Below are 17474 nucleotides of genomic sequence, written 5' to 3' on the forward strand. Positions count from 1 at the left end.
TAAGCATTGAGCTGTCTCGGTTCCAGTTTAATTTTTGTAAATGCAATTACAAGGGTAGACGTGTGCAATAACAAGATGATAGCCTCTAATTCAGTCATGTGGGAAAGTTTTCTTGTTGCTTCCCCTGCTTCACAGGGAGTTCAAAGGTGAAGTGTCAGCTGCAGAGAGGCTTTACTCTGCATTAACCTGTGGGAATTTCAGTGTGGTGGATGGCCTTGCTCCATACTTTTGACTGGTAAACACTCAGTTGTTTGCTCAAATGCTCATTCATTCACCCGCCCCCCTGCCACAATTTCTTCTGTGCCTGGGTGGTTTTATGAGACAAGGATTCTTTGACTGAGCTGCGCTGCATGGCCCACACTGACTGCAATTTCAGCTAGCTATGGATGTTTTTTGCTCCAGGGTCTTTCATAAGTGTCCTTTAGGATCATCGGAGCTTGCAGTTATTACATGTGAGCCCCTTTCTCCTCCATGTGATTTTCTTTTCCCCCTGCGGCAACATAACTTATATGTACAACATATCTGAGGGATGTAGAGGTAGTCCTTCTTTGTTATAGATTTTCTTCACTGATTATTTCAGAAGTGAAGAGAACATTTCAAAAGAAAAAATCAAGGAGATTGCACATAGGTATACTGAGGCGCTGAGGCATTATTCAAGCATTTATAACTGTAGCGTTAGGAGGGAGGAAGGAACATTTATTTTCAAGCTCAGTAGGATGCAACATGTCTCCTCTTCATGTTTTTACAAGTCTGTTAGAGTAGCTGTTGCTACATTCGTGGTTCAGATGTTTTCAATATTCTGTCTCTTTTATGAGGCCGTACCATAGTTGTGGTAGTTTCTTCTTTAGCTCTATATACATGTTAAAAGCATTTGCGTTGCAGGATGCAGGATTTACCCCAAAGGAGACATAGCTGATAGGAAAACAGGAAATGGTCATGAGTAATTATTGTTTCCCACCAGGAGAGACAACATGATGTCATCGAACCCATTGACATTACTGGTCATATATCCCCCATACTAAGCCGGATATAACTTTTTTTTTCTTATTTACTTCATACTGATTGCTAGTTTCTGGTCTACTTCTTCTTCTGAGTTGCAGAGTTAAATGGTGACATTTGCAACTATTCTTCTGAGGTCTTGTTTTTTTGCTCAAGTTGCAAAATGAGGATTTGTGCACAGCGCTTTAGCCTGTAGGTCAGTCATTGTTTGGGAAAATACAATTCTTTCTCTGTGTTTGTTGTCTTCCTGCTGCTTTTCATGCCGGTGCTGTCGTCTGATTAAAGAATAATGAGATTCTCTTTTTCTGGATTCTGCCACAGTTGTTAGATATGTTGATATGATGACCCAGCATCATTTGCTGAACATGTGGAGAGCACAAACTGGAAGCGTAGACAAATAAAGTCAAAAACAGCTGCTGAAGAGCAGCAGTGACTTTAGTCATGCAGTCATGGTCAGTCATCTCTAACCCCGGTTAACTGTGAGCTCATATTGGGGGTGGTGGGGGGTCATGTGGGAGTTTCTCTCTGCCTTACCCGAGAGTCGTATTCGACTGGTCACACGCTCCCAAAACCTAAACTTAGCTGAGGCCGTGCCTCAGATATTTTTACAGATTCTGGACTCTGCCATAAATATCCATCGACTCATATTCACGTCTCTTCGTCTGTTCATCTGTCCCCTTGCGTGCATGTTGTCATGTGCTTGAGAACATGCTTCAGTTATATAACCACACACACAGACACACAAAGTGTTCGCTCCGGTAGCAGAAATTTCTTAGCTCCGAGCCCTTTAGACCCCACCAATGCCATTTCTAAATGGAGGCGGTGTTGGAGGGGCAAAGACTGATAGCAGTTAATCCGTATCTGCCTTGGGACAGTAAACCAGTATCTTGGGCCCTGTAACTGGAGGGTTTGATGCGCCAATGACGAATGCGTAGCAAGAGCAAAGGTTAATCTTTTTTTCTTTTTTTTTAATGGACAGAAATGGTGCCGATTTAGTCATTCCACTGGCGTCCCTAGACTATAGTTTTTGCTATTTAATGTTTTTTTTGTTGTTATTCTCCTTCATCTTGTTCTTGTGTTTCTGATCTATATTCATTTTCACCATAAATTGAATCACTATATGTTTCGTTCATCCTTTAGTCTAATGAATTTCAGCATTCAAGCCCACCATACCCCGCTAATGAAGCACCTAGTCAGTAGATGAAATCTGCATGCGCGTGCATCTGTAGGTGCGCACGTGTGTTGGTTCAGCCGGAAGGCTCTTTAAGTAGCCTGTGTTACAGCAGACACAAGTGGAACGTATGCTAAAGCTAACAGCACTTGTTCACTTTTGATACAGGATACACAAGTCAAGTCTCAGCCAAAACACATTCCTCTGCAACAGACCACTTGATTGCGCTCCACTGCTTGCTGTGTGTGTATCTTTGTGCTTCTAAGAATGTGTGTAAGTAAATATTTGCAAAGAGTAATGATCCACTACTGTGAGCTATTTAATCTTTTATTTAATTAGAGGCCTTTGGTTTAATGCCCTGGATTTCAGTGTCAGTGTAAGTTGTTATTTAGCTGTTTTCATTTGATCTGAATTAAGATGAAAGGTGTTGAAGCGATTTTCTGCTGTTGTGCTACAACCTAAAATGGGTGGAAATAGCCGCACTTATTTACTTATAATAATCATGTATATGTGTTTTAGCCTGATTGCTGCGTGTTTTTGACTTCTGTGCCATGGATTACTACAGTACCTTCCAGTTCTTTCAGTGCTGTATGCCAAAAGCAAGCACAGTGTGTAGGAGCTAGAGGAGAAAGGGGGCTTTGTATCACATCACACACACACCCATTTCTTCCCACCGAGCCCTCTTCTTTCTTGGAACAGCACGTCTAGCTCCTTACTCACGGCCATCCAGCTAACGTCAATCCTGCTGACTGCAGTCCAAATCAGGTGGCTCCCCTCCTCACGCTTGCACCCCAACATTCCCTGTCCCCCATGGTTATTACCACAGTGCTGTGTACCTCAGTCCTCACCCCAGGCATCGCCCATTCAGCGGTTAGTAGGAACAGAACAGGTCTGAATAGTCGCTCTGTGCGAGCAGGAACCAGTTAGATGCTGGAGCCTGAGCCAGCTTCCTTTGAAAAACAGCAGGCGTGAGCCAGGAGAGTGAGAAGCAGAAAACAACATGCCAAAAGGTGTTGTTATTGGAACATCGACCTGCCTCCCTGCATCTTTCAAGCCTGCCTCATTTTGTCATTCACTTTCCTATCCCTGCTATTTGTCTCCGAAGCTATTTGATAGCCTCACTCTGTCTGCGCAACCGCCTCAGCTTTTGTCGCTTTGTTTTCCCCCCACGTTGTGTTTTATCTAACCCTCAAGCGTCACCTTTCTTTAATCCTCCAAAGAAAATTGGAGCTTCTTGAACTTGCCACTACAGGCACGATTCAAGCCTGCAGACTGGATTTGAATCTCTGCTTGACTTTTTGTGCATTCAAGCTCACAAGTCAGTGTCAAGCGTAGGTATTTAAAATGGTGTGTTCCATTTGTAAAATGTGAAATTAAAAACATCTGAGCGTGCCGGGGCTGGTGGCGCAGGCTGGTTATCAGATGGTGGGAGCACACGTTGCGTTAAAAAAGAATATTTGGTTGTGTGTTTAATTAAGCCTGTAGATGTTGCTTTTGTGTTTGCATCCATATGGATACAATTTAAGCTTGCGAGACGAAGTCTGCATGGTGTTCATTATTGTGTGGAAGTTTATGAGTCTTGCAGACCATTTATTTTATGTCTTTGATGAGGTTTATGTACTGTATGTGTGGGATCTTTGCAGTGTGGATGATTGTGTTCAGCTTATTTATCTCCATCGTGTGCATCGCTGTTTTTTGATCTTTGATTGTCTTAAAATTGCTTGCATGCAATAGGAGCTCCATCAAACAGGTGGAAGCTTAAAGTGATGGAGAACAAGTATGAACAGTTACCCCCATTAAACCAATCCATTACCCAGTGTGAATTCCCCTGCAGAAAGCATGAATAGCATCACTAATATACAACCCTTAAAGATGTCTATTCAGGAGCAGCATGAGTTTGTGTCCCTGTGTTTCTACAGCAGTCCAAAGTGCCTAATTGGATCACTACTAACTGCAGGATGCTTTGCCACTGAGTTGCAGCATGCATCTGAAGCGGTGTCACTGGTGGGTGTCTTGTGTTTGGCAGGTGGAACAACTCTGTCAGCATTTGCAGAGCTGCTGTCTGACCATCTGACAGTTCTGTCTTCATCAAGGACAAGAGGGATCTATTTAGCACTCTGATTTTCACATCATCTGTGAGACCTAGTATAATAGATTGTGGCTTGGCTGCTTTATTGTTAATGTTTGACTCATACAAATGTAAAATGACAGAAAGCAACCTGGCCAGCTTGTGTTTTATGCAACTTGTCTCGGTTCTGTGGGTAGACGATGAATGGCTCTGCTGTAAAGGGAAACCTAAAGGCACAGGGGAATTCCAGGGTTTGGAGGCGGGTCACAGCAGAAGCTGGGGCTTAAGACTGAGGTAGATCTGAGGGCCAAGGCTGCTGAATGGGGCCTCTTGTTGTGGTAGAGGGGTGTTGATTGGCATGGCGGAACTGTATGCCTCCCCCAGCCACGTCCCACACAAACTCTACTAGATCCAAAAAAAAAGCACAGTGTCTCATCATGATGAGCTCACTGGAAGAAACTCTCCAGCTAGATGATGTCATGCTACTGTTTTGTAGTTGGGGTCAAAAGCTCAGGGTGACAATAGGAGGGTGTGTGTGTTGGATGGGTGTATATACTCCTGCTGGATGAATTTGACTGGAGCTGTTGTTCTAAAATCTTTGGTTTTAATCTCTTTCTTTCCTGCTTACACGTACACATATGCATACAGTCGTGATCAAAGCTTTACATCCGCTCATCATGGGCATGAATATTATGGTAATTTGGGGCTTTTAATGATTTCTTTCAACCATTCTTGTTCTAGGGTGAATGATTGCACAGCATACATTTTTAATGACTTTAAACCAAAATTGGGTGCACACGGTTGGATTTATTTGGGATTTTCTCTAATCTGCACAGGGTGAAATGTATACATACACTTGCACTAATATTTTGTTAAATGTCACTTAGCACGTCACACCTCGACCAGATGCTTTTGGTAGCCATCAGCAAGCTTCCAGCATGCTACCACCACCATGCTTGACAGGTTGTACCGCGGTACAGTGTTCCTCTTAGTTAACTGCAATGTTAAACTCACTTCACTGTGGACAGTGACACTGATGTCACAGGGACGGCTTTGGTCACCAACTGTGAGGACATCAGCTGTGTGTGTTGTTATAGGCAGGTAATGAGTTTCCATATGTCACAATATCTGTTTCCAATCTTATCTTCTTTAGGAGATGAAAAGGTTAATCTAGCTTATCCTCACCAGGACTAAGAAGGTGGAGAGGGATTCTTATTGGCTCTGTAGAGAAGCATGTCTCAGTATTATTGGCTGAGACAGATAGTTAACTCTGCTGAAGACGCCGCCTAAACCAGTCTTTTCTGAAGCACTGTGTCATGGGTCAGCACGTCCCCATGCACAGACGGCCACTGGGTTATTACACAACTACACGAGTCAGTTCACTGACGCACTATTTTAGGCCCATAACAACACACACAGCTGATGTCCTCACAGTTGGTGACCAAAGCTGTGAAATCCATGAAGATTGACAGCGAGTGTATATATAACTGAATGTGATCACTGTTGATGCAACTTGCATAATATTCCAGGCATTGTGTTTTATCATGCTGGCTGTTAGATTTCTGGTGTTTTAGTGATAATGAATGTCAGGGTCGATATTTTTGTGTCTTTAACAAAATAATAATTTAAATAACATTTTATATAACTCAGATTTACAGGCTGCTGAAGCTCCTAATAATTGTTACAGCTGTATTTAAGATACACAGTCATGAAAGATGAATAAATGCCACCTGTCATTTTATCTGTGTCTTTTGAAATTTCTGACAAATTAAGAAAAGGAAATGAAATATCAATTTGCATATATGCAGCTTTAATTTATATATATTTGGTCTACATCTGGCATTTATGTGAAAGCATATGTCTGACTCTATATATATCTATCAGGTTTTTCAGGAAAGAAAAATATCACACTGAACATGTAAAGTTCTCAAAAAACTTAAGAGTATTATGTTATGTATTCTTTTATCAGAGTCTAGTCTACTCTCAGCGCTATCTAAAGGTTAGACAACTTTCATACAGCCATACAGTGCCTGAGGCAGCCTGACACTGGGAGTAGATCAATGACCCCGTTTGTCTCTAGAGGTTGTCATGTTCTCTTAAGGCCAGCAGGGGTCTTGTAGGCTCACCATCTTGAAAACAGAAGTTGGTTAATTTACAGTTAACCAACTTCTTTCTTTTATTTCAAAGTTGTGTATGCTACAGTTTAATTTAAGCTACACAAACAGTAGTATTTGGGTAAATGATAGACTATAAGGACTGTGACACAGTAAAGCAAACAATCATCTAACTTACTAATAACTTACTTTTTTTTTATTGTGACTACTGGTACCTTGCAATAAAGAAATCAGAGCTTATTCATGGGGTTGGATGCTGTGGGTTAGTCTATGTAAAACTGCCTCAACCATCATTTAATATCCTTTTTTGTTTTTCATATACTATCCCTCCTTTAAGCCATGATTGTAATTAAGATTTCATTCTAGTTCAAGCTGATGAAAAGATTACAAATCAATCCGAGACCGTCCAGAAAAATGCTCTATAATTAGATGCACGATTATAAAAGGCTCTCGGCAGAAAGGAAAGGAGCTTGAGGACATACAGTAGCGGCAGAAAGGAAGGGAAATACTTGTTTGGGGATGAGGGCTGTTGTTATAGAGTCAATAGGAAGTGCTTGAATCACAGAGGGAGAGAGCTGAGGAGGCCAGTCTGGCTCGAGGAATTTCCTCTCATCCTGTGAAATGCAGCGTAATGACACAAATGCTATCATTCATTCGGCTGGTCCGTCTGAGTTATGCAACATTAGAAAGCTGAACCTGACCCTGTGAGCATCCTATCTTTTGCCATACTCAGTGTATGTACTGCCATTTGCTAAACATGCACAGTTTAACCTTTTTCTTAATTGTTTTTTCTTTTATGTGTTAAATCTTTGCATCGTTTTGGTGCTGGTACTCATGCTTGTTGTTCCCTTTCAACTGCGAGTGAAAATTTGCCCCAGACAGCAACTTTTATGGCTGGCTCCTGTCACAGCTAGTTGCTGATTAAATCGTAATCTGATTAACTGTGGGATATTTACAGCTCTGAGTGTTATGCTATCAAGGCTCATCTTGTTTTTGTTGCACAAGACTAAACTCACAGAGAGATGAGAGGACTGGAGGCAAATTTTAAGTACAGTATGGGTATGGTCGCATATTTGTTTGGTACGTGGTGCATTCGGCTTTTGTGGGGGTGTCCTCTGCTCCCACAGCAAATGTCCTCAGCTAGAGCTAAAGAGCTGTAGTCCCCCCCATCCAGATGCACAGATGCATCATTGCCCTGTTGGAATGGACTTTGTTGCTCTATTGCTATTAGCCAAGACTGCCCACAGACTGACTCTCTCTTCCTCCATCCCAATCCTCCTACATGTCATCTGCTGCATCTTCTGACTGCATGCCTCATTCCACTTCTCAGCCCTCCCACAAATAACACATAACAAAACAACTGCGTTTTTTTTTGTCTTCTTTCCCTGAGACTGTATCCAATCCACTGCACTGGCATCTCAGAAAATATTAAAACAAAACTAGGGCCACTTTTGGTGATCTCTGTTTATTTCCTGCAGATATACAGTTTCATAATATCCTCCTTGTGTTTTAACAAATACAAAACATCCTGAACGCTCTATTATTAGTTTAGCAGCGTGGATTTCCTGGAGCCTAACTCAGTAGTTAGCCGATGCACCCTCACCCCTTGCTTTATTCCCACACCTAATTCTGGCTGGACTCATCTGTGTTTTCCATTTCCGTCTGCCCACAAATCACTCTCATATATCATCAGCTGACAAGGTGATGCGCTCTGCTGCTCCACAACTTCCCAGAGTGCCTGCATGGGTTAAGCAATGAGCAAAGGTAGTGGCAGGCATGCAAAGACAAAATGCAGAGGGAGAACCACACATTTTTATTTTTTTTTTGTTTGTCCAAATTAATAAGTTGCTCTGTCAGTGGAGTTACACATGCATGTCTACTTGTGTTGGCTGCCAGCTGATGTTATTTTATCAACATTGTGATGCCTTTATTGAAAAATTCAAGCTACAGTTAAGATTAAGCAGCTCATTAGTGCAATAATTTATAGTATGCTAGTAGTAGAGTGCCTGTAGTACATTATTTTTTAATACTAAATAGTATTGCATAATGTTCTAATAGCATACATAAATGTGACTGTGCCTCTTATCAGAGAGTGACCTGCTGCATATAAATGAAATTCATTCCATTTATATGCTGAACTAAAAAAGCTGCATTTGTCAGTATGTCTCAGCTCTGTGGAGGTTTTGCAGCAGCAGTTTTGTGCCCCCGAAATGTTTGCAAGCAGTTCATATAATAAAACAAACGATTTGTGTGACTTTTTCCTTTATTCTGCTTTCTTGAAAAATCTGTTATTAATGTATCCTGACTCTTATAACCACTCACTATTTGAATTGCTGAAGCAAGGACATGAGAGAAGATGGATGTTTTGTCTGTGGTGTGCAACAGTCTAAAACAGCATATTGACAGTGCCTGTGAAAAAAAAAAAAGTTGAGTCATAACTTAAAAGAGAAAAAATCTATTTGCCACAGTGTAGGCGGTGCAGGCACAAAGCAGCCACGTTAGATTTTACGAACACACTTACAACCCACTTTAACTTTTGGCCAAATTTGGAGATGCCAAAAAATCCTGCTCTTGTCAGTTAGTCCTAAATATTTTGTAAGATTTTGGAAGAGTCCCACTGGAAAAGAAATACGTGTCTGCGTAGAGGCCTCTGTATTTCATGACAACAAACTGCTGAACAGTTTTTTTTAGAGATATGTCTGACAGATTTATTTATATATATATATATATATATATATATATATATTATTATTATTACAAGCCAACAGCTTATAGGCCAACAAGTCATTTATAATAATTGAAATTCCCGCAATCATTTTTTATTTTTATTTTTTTGGTGGGGGCAAATACGGAAGTCGTTTTTTGTCATTACCCCATGGCAGTGTCCTTGTGATGCTGCTCCCAAGGGACCCGCGGAGGTTTAAAATGACAGTTCACTTTTCTCTGCGCGCAGCTACACACACAGACACACACACCCCCGCCTCCTCAGAAGCGGCTCTCGGTTGGTCCATCAGCCGGTCAGTCTTCATCCTTCCCTTGTGCTGGTGATGTTGTGTGTGTGTGTGTGCGCGAGTCCCGACTGGAGCAGCGGAGCTACTCGGACAGCGACAATGAAGACGGTGACGGGAATGAAGACGGCGCAGACGGGCTCAAACATATGACCGCCATTCGTTCTCCCCCCAAAACCAGCGAGCTTTGTGGTTTCTGCGCGGATCCTTAAAACTTCCAAAGCCAATTAGCGGTACCTATTTTCGGCTTTTCAGTGGATATTTCATCTTGCCCATAAATGGAGGTCCCTCAAAGGGAAAAACTGAGTTGAGGTCTTTCACGTTGTGCGTGTGCAAGACGCTGAACGGACCCTGCTGTTGCGTAAAGCCCCCGTGCTTCCAGTTTGGAGAGTTGGAGAAGAGCGGAGTGCTTCTCTTTGGTTATGATGAATAACTCAAAGAATCAAAGGGTAAGGTTCGCTGTTTTGCTTACTGTGGAAAGGCTGACAGCGATTGCGATGGAATTGAAATTGTTGTTTGTATAGCCCAGTTACACTCTGGCTTGACCCACATGATCGTACACGAGCCCTAAAGAAGAAGCCCGTGTTGATAACGTGGTGTTTACTCTGCCAGAATGCCATCAGAATATCGAATGAGCTTGAATCAATAAGCTGTTTTTTTTTTTGTTAAAATCACAACTTTTCCAACATCGCTCTTTCTGGTGCCATGATTTTAAACGTGTTGAAGAATATTGAAATAATAAACACTGTATGTACCAAAGTAAACAGTGATTGGCAGTAAGTAGAAGTTTACAAGTGATCATAAGATTGTGCTACAAGTCCATAACTGGTAGGCGTTCGGCCATGGGAACAGTTATTATTAAAATAACATTTCCCAAGGGCTCAATGACCTGTTCATTAGTAAAAGCAATACATCACTTGTTTTTATTTGGGGTTTTTTTGTATAATGATACTGTGTGTACTATTACTAAGGCTGGCAACTCAATTTATTATTGTGGCAGCACAGTGGCATCACCCAGCTCAGAGTGAGAGAAACGTGACAACTGTGAGACTGACTGCAGTAATGACTTACTTCTCCCAGTCATCAACCTTTCCCTTCACTTGTGAACAAATCTTTCCTGAATGGCTCGAGTTGGCAGGACAGAATTAGCCACACTTACAAACTTAACATGGGCTTTGAGAATGCCCTCACATGTGAATGTTTTCACATCTCTGTAAAAAAAAAGACTGGTGTGGACTCCATGCCATACACAGTATATATATATATTTATATATAATGTATATATAATTTCTGTTTTAGTTCACCATGCTTTCCACACAGACTAAGCCACAGGGAAAATAAAATAACACATGGAGTATAAGTACCAAAAAAGCTTTTCTCAGTATACTATACTTTAAGTACAGAGAGCCTGAGTGTGCCTGACAGGCACACTCAGACTGGTAAGACCACTTGATGTCAATGTATGGATCAACAAAATAGAGGCATTGTTCTCTCTTCATGGCCTCACTTTGGTTACATGAAAAGTTGCTTCCTTTTGTCTCTGTGTGTGTGTGTGTGTGTGTGTGTGTGTGTGTGTGTGTGTGTGTGTGTGTGTGTGTGTGTGTGTGTGTGTGTGTGTGTGTGTGTGTGTGAGAGAGAGAGAGTGTGTTTAGATTTTCATTTCAAAGGTCACCTGCATCACTGATATCTGGATTGAAAGAACAAGACCGATGTGATCTGTCCACTCTTGACATCCTTCTGTGTGTGTCTGTGCACACGCAGTGCATATAAAGCTCAAAGCAGTATGTGTTCATTTTGTCCTGACTACTGTTACAGCCACAGCCATCTCTGATCATTAGCACTGAAAAGGTCACAGATATGTCAGAGTTCTTCCTTAGTGCCCACGTGGCACCGTCAATGCACAGAGTTCATGCTGATTGTTTCATTATTGTTATTAATGTTGTAAATAATGTTGTTAATCTTTTATGGATGTTGCTATTTGATGTACAGTTTTATATGCTGATCTTAAACAGATTCTTCTTGCTTTGAAGTGCATATCGTGTTGTGCTTTTCAGCGCCTTTGCTCTTATACAAGGAGGAAAAAATTCAGCATCCTGTGCGATTTCCCTAGCCGAGGAATCTTTGGGCCCTTGTCTTACGATCAATAACCACTTACTGCAGAGGAGCTCTCTGCAGTCAAATCTCTGCCTGTCCACAGCCTTCTATATCTCCCTCTCTCGCTGTCTCTATCGAGATGTGAATCTCCAGTGTCTCTTCTGGTTGTATCTGCCTGCCTTTCCTTTTCCACTTCCCTCCCCAGTCCTCATTCACCTTTGCAGTCACGTGTTATTTCCTTGCTGGCCTGTCTCTGGATTGCTGTGCGCCTGCAGTAGAGGTCATTCGGTTTCCAGTGCTGATATTGTCCATTGCTTTTTCGCTATAGGAGGTGAGGCTGCAAGAGAGAAACACAGGGGGGAACTGCAGCCCATTACTCTGTGTACTCCATAGTACGACAGCAGTTGTGGAGTAGTGTGTGTGTGTCTGTGTGTGTGTGTGTGTGTGTGTGTGTGTGTGTGTGTGTGTGTGTGAGAGAGAGAGAGTAAACCTCTCTCATTGAGCTTCTTGTCCAAGAAATTGTAAGAAAAATGAGCCACTTATACCGTACTCCACCACAATATTGCCTTGCCGCCCACCCAATTATAGATCTTTTAACTCCAACTCATTCATATACACCCTTTCTCTCTCTCCCGGGGTTTCTTACTTTCCCACAGTCTTCTTGCCAGCTTCAGTCCTCCTCTCTGGCTTTCGCATTCTGGCTTCATTGCCCAAACGAACGCTAAACAAAGCAACTTCTAAAACTGGCTCAACATGCCATGGCAGCACTCTCTTAGTAAGTTTCATTCCAAATTTAATTTCTTCACAAGTGCCCCAGAATGAAAGAAGAAGAGGCAAACGCAAGAAAATAGATCAGACTAGATTGATCCACAGTGACTTACCCGTGTAGTCTAAGCATCACATTGGAAGGCGTGTATTTTTGTTACACAATAGACAGGTGGTTCAGTGTGATCATGCAGATGAAGTAGATGAGGACAAGTGTGATGGACAATCATAAGTAAGGCAGGTAAACAAAGAGACAGACAATTAAGGAAGGGTGATAACCACACGATGCAGAAAGAGATTGTCAGAGGATTGATGGTCATTGGGGAAAGAGCTAAATCCCAGACAGCTCATCAGACAAGCTCATCAGACAAGTGGATCAGCGTCAGGCCCAATCCACGTCCATCTATCACGTCTGTCTAAGGAAACAGATGCTGATCTGTCAGCCGTTTACACATCCCTACCTGACAGGCCATCTTCTTCCTGCTACTAGAGGTAAACCAATGGATTTTCATATGCCAATATAATAACAGCTTGTAGCCAATTAATTGATCTTTTTTCCCCCTTAGAGTATGAGAGAAGCTCAATATTCTGAGCAAATACAGCCTGTCTGTCTTTTATGCAGAGGCAGCATGTTTTCAGTAGAGCAGCAGTTTGCTTTCACCATTATAGCTCACTAATGACATACCATAACCAGGTATAAATTATGTACCTGAAGGTGCAAAATGGCAGCTTACTGTGTACGGAGCCTCATAGCGAAATGGTGATGCTCACAGATACATGTACACAGAGGTCACTTAACTAAGTTGAGAACGAGAGCTTGATGATTCATGAGAGGACGAGCTTGTCTTATCAGGTTTGTTTGTCTTCTTTTTTCTCTGCATCTACGCAGTCAGTCAACTCTTTGGTTATGTTTGCTCAGAGGAATTGCTCTTGTGGTGCTGATGGGACGGCAAAATGAGCACAAGCATACACAATAGATATGTGGAGATCACATGCGATGGATAATCCATCTTTCATCCCGTTCCCATGAGCCTCTGATGAAATGCTAGCACAGCTGTATAGAATCGATAGTAATAATAATATGAAAGATTTAGACTCCCTTGCTCACAAAAAGTAAACACATTCTCCCCATACATCGTGCTGCTCACGATGTATGGGGAGCCTCACACATGTGACAGAGGATAGAAAATATTGGATTTTGCTCAGCAAGTAATATGGAAAAAGGATGGGCACACATGCTTACTAATTTTGAAATGTCCTGCTACTATCAGCTGTGTAATGTATTTAAATGCATGTATTTGTCTCTCTGTACGAGGGTTTCTGTGGACTGGAGTAAAGCCTCCATAAATACTTTAGCCTTGAGCAGTGAGTGACCTGTGACCTCTGTCTTTTTACAGCTTAACCAGTTCTGATATTTTTAGATATACTGGGCCAATAGCCAAGCATGTTCCCTAAGTTTGAATTATCAAGTTAATGTTTACGTTTCAGTGTTTAAAACCATATTTTACTCTAAACAAGACAGGAAACCTTTCTCAGATGGAGATCTGTGAGCAATTTACAGTTGAAACCAATTGCAGTGCTTACTAAGGAACTTCCATCACTTCTTCTTTAACTTGGATGAATACCAGCACAAGTGGCTGTCCGGTATTTTATCAAAGGTCTTTAAGCAGTGAGCGTGGCCACGTCCTCTTTTTCTGGCAGCTGTGGCTCATGATGTAGAGCAGGTTGTCCTCTGAGTAGTGGTCTGATCCCCACCTCATTATGTGTGTATAAGAATGTGTGACTGTACCTTGCAGCATGCACTCTGTGATGTCAATAAGACTGGAAAAGCACCATATAAATATTCATCATTATTATCAGTTTCAAGTGAGCTAAAATGTTTCTGAATTGTCTGTGCACATTGAGAATAGTGCACCTAACCTTTCCAGATAAATGCCTGCTGACAGGATGTGAGGACAAATGGGATTCAACGTGAGCACTAATGTAGGAGCCTGGGAAACACAGTCCAGCCTGACTTGTGTGTGTGCGTTTCAGCGTGCGTTTACTTCCAGTAGATTTACATGTCAGCAGAAAAAGGCCGTACAATGTTCTGTTCAAGCTAAATAAATTGTCGAATTGTCTGTCTCCTTGTGGATTCTCTCTCTGAAGATAAATGCTTGAGTAAATGACTGAGTTTTTCCACTACGTGGATGGATGTAAATACGAACACCTCGCCATCACCACTAGTCTGTTGAAGATGTTCTGTACGGCAGAGATAAGAAGCGCACGCGGACACGCGCGCATTTGCCGCGATTAATTATGCTCCTCGTGCTCTTGTTCTTTTCGCTTTTCAATCTCAGTTGCCCTTATCCGCCTTCTTGCCTTCCCGACTCATTTTCTCACTGTCTGTCACTAAACTGACACACATTTGTGTGCACACATGCACAGGGAGACTCCAAGGGTTAATGTGGACCATTAGAAACCAGAGCAGACTGTAAGTGCTGTAAAGTGGCGCACAGGCAGGCTCGTGGACTGTAAGTGGCTCTCACTTTACATGTGTTTCCCATGACATTGATATGACTTTCATTAATCAAGCCACTGAAACAAATACTGCTTTTACTATCTGTGATACCTCCCTTAGCGTTTGGATCTTGGAGTGTGGCTCTTTCAGAATGCTGTTAATTAAGGATACCTCACAACATAACCTATTTATTTACATATTACAGTAGATAGTAAAGGCAGGTAGATCATAATGCCTATTTTTATCATCTTAAAAGCTAGAGTCAGCCCCTGCACACTGACACATGCACACACAGCTTCCAGCCTCATCTGTCCCCTTTTTTTGGTCATTTCACCCTCAGGGCAAAGAGCCAGGGTCAGTGTAGTGATATCTAGTTCTTCTCTAAGTCAGCTCAGTAATCCAGCAGCTTCATGAATATTATAATGAACTCATTTCAGAGCTCTTGCTCGTCGATAGTGGTTCACGGACACACATACACAAATACGGGAGGACACATTTGTTCTGCCTTCTTTATCTTTCTAGTTTATAAAACCTATGTGGCGAATAAAAAGTATCACCTCCCCTACATCGGATCTCACATGGGCCAGGCGCATGAGATTATATACACATGCAGGCATATAGTCTAAATAAGTGGAGGGCTAGAAGCATTCACTTTTCAGATTTACCCACATTAGTATGGTCTTGGCCCCGCATGCATAAAACTCAACTGAATCACCCCGTGCGTGTCTGCTGTACAGGAAAGAGAGCGCAAGACAACAGGGGGGAGTGTTTATCAGGCTTAAATGCTAGTTAGGCCAGCTGAGCTAATTAGCCCAGATTTCCTCGTCCTGATTCAGAGAAGGAAAGCTCTGGATTACTGAGTGTGTATCTCCAAAAATGTGCAAGGTTGTTGAAACTCGAGGGATTTGCAAAAGGCAGCTAATGAGAGCTTCACAATTCACTTCGAGTGTTTTGATTGGTTTCTAATAGTGAGATAACTAGTCACCCTTCACCCACGCTGAGGATGAAAAGAAGCTTAATGGTATGGGACCCAGCAGGAGGTGCCTCTCTCTTTCAGTAACCTGCTACTGTGACCTCTTGGCCTTCTAAACTCTCCCTTTGTGCCTTTAAGCTGCTCCTCATTTGCCATTTGTCCCAGTGCCCCCCCCACCCCCACCCCCAGATTAATACTCCATCCTGTGACCTCATAAACATTACAGCCACACAATATTTCCATCTCATGACAGACTGAAGGGCGTCGCAGAAAGGTTGAAAAAACGAAACACCCGATCCAAGTAAATCATGTAATACTGTTGACCAGACAAAGCAAACGTGAAAAATGAGGGCAAATATTTTAGCCTGTCAACCTGAAAATGTGAGCATCACATCTACGTCCTGTCCTTGCGTCCTCCTCCTTTTCCCACACCCATCCGGGGTGTGAGGTAATGTGTCATTCTGAGAGCCATCAGTCAGCATAACAAATGTGCACGCACACGCCAAAGTTCTTAGGAGATTCAGATGAATGTTTTTCAAGGGAAAGAGTTGTGTCACCTTCCTCGCTCAGGCCCTTCACAGCCATATATTAGCTTGAGCGCTAAGTGATGGGAAACGAACAGGCTCTGAAAACACATGAAAAATTCCTGCACGGTGCGGATTAAAATGTCACGTCGTTCTTTTTTCTTTTGTCTCATGTGGGTCTGTTAAAGGGATTAAATCCCTTTTCCTGTATCACCCCACTTCGATATGTACTGGCAGAGGCCTCTCGTTGAAAGACATCAGAGTGGTCTTTGATCATTTGCATAAAAAGACCTGCGTCAAACCAATTCCTCTTTCCAACCCCCTTTTTTTCTCGTTCTCTGCCCGGGTCTTTGGTTTACAGGAAAAGCCAGCTCGGTTAATAATAATGTGTCAATTTAATAGTCAGTGGCTGTTTCAACATGCAGTGCACAACACTTGCTGTGTTGATAAGGTGTCCCTGATGCACTTACAATTTTTGCTGAGTGTGTGTGCTTTTTTGTAATTTGTTAACTGCTTCCTGCAGCTGCCAGACAGTTCAGTCAGCCAATTACTATCATTAGGGTTCCTCTGTGACTGTTTGATCGGGAAGAAGGCTGCTTGGTCTGTCCCCTAATTCTCCTAATTCTAAATATGCAGATTGTGTTTTCTTCATTTTATTGAAGCACTACCCAAGAATATGATTATTACCCTAACATTTCTTACAGAAGTTTTTTCGTAATGTTTTTGTAGCACTGCTTTTAGATTTGGGCTTGTGAATCTAAACGGATTTACAATCCGCTCATTTGTGTCGGGACATGGCATTATTTCGTGTTTTGAATGCGCCCCGCTTTGTTCCCTCTGGTCCTGATGAAGTGAAATAGAAGAGAAGCAGGAGGGGGTGCTGCTGTTATTAGTGTTCTTGTGCTGCCGATATTCATAACAAAGTACCCCGCGTGATGAATGTGTATCTGTTTTTCCAGCCCGCGGTTATTTACGAGTCTGGTCTGGAAACTGTGTGAGGTTTTTCATAAATCTATACTGTGCAGGCCTGTTACTTACATGCTGGGAGACCACACACACACGCATGCTGTAGATACACTGTCCGACATGCAGGTGCACATATATATCCAGCTGTTATCACCACCTATATGCTGACTTTTAAATAATGCAAACCCGGGTTTAGTGTGCGCAGCCATGTAAGAGCAGTCGACCTCTAGAGTCTCTATAAATTGCTGAATGATCACTGCTTGGCAGACTCTGAGCTCCCTGCACTCTCTTG

General features: G+C 42.2%; 1 protein-coding gene across 4 annotated transcripts in view; it reads left to right on the forward strand.

The window, feature by feature from the left end:
• Nucleotides 1-17474, forward strand: part of rtkna (rhotekin a) — a 53938-nt gene that overhangs the window by 18295 nt on the left and 18169 nt on the right. Inside the window, exon 1 of one of the 4 annotated variants that reach the window (XM_084946766.1) lies at nt 9286-9809. The exons of the other annotated variants lie outside the window; for them this stretch is intronic. Within the exon in view, the coding sequence (XP_084802892.1) occupies nt 9783-9809 (27 nt within the window). The 5' untranslated portion in view covers nt 9286-9782. Of the gene's footprint in view, nt 1-9285; nt 9810-17474 lie in introns of those variants that run through there. 4 annotated transcript variants of the gene reach the window in all.

This window comes from Perissodus microlepis, chromosome 12 (assembly GCF_051167445.1).
Source record: "Perissodus microlepis isolate ML-2025 ecotype Zambia chromosome 12, ASM5116744v1, whole genome shotgun sequence".
In the NCBI taxonomy this organism is placed as follows: Eukaryota; Metazoa; Chordata; class Actinopteri; order Cichliformes; family Cichlidae; genus Perissodus; species Perissodus microlepis.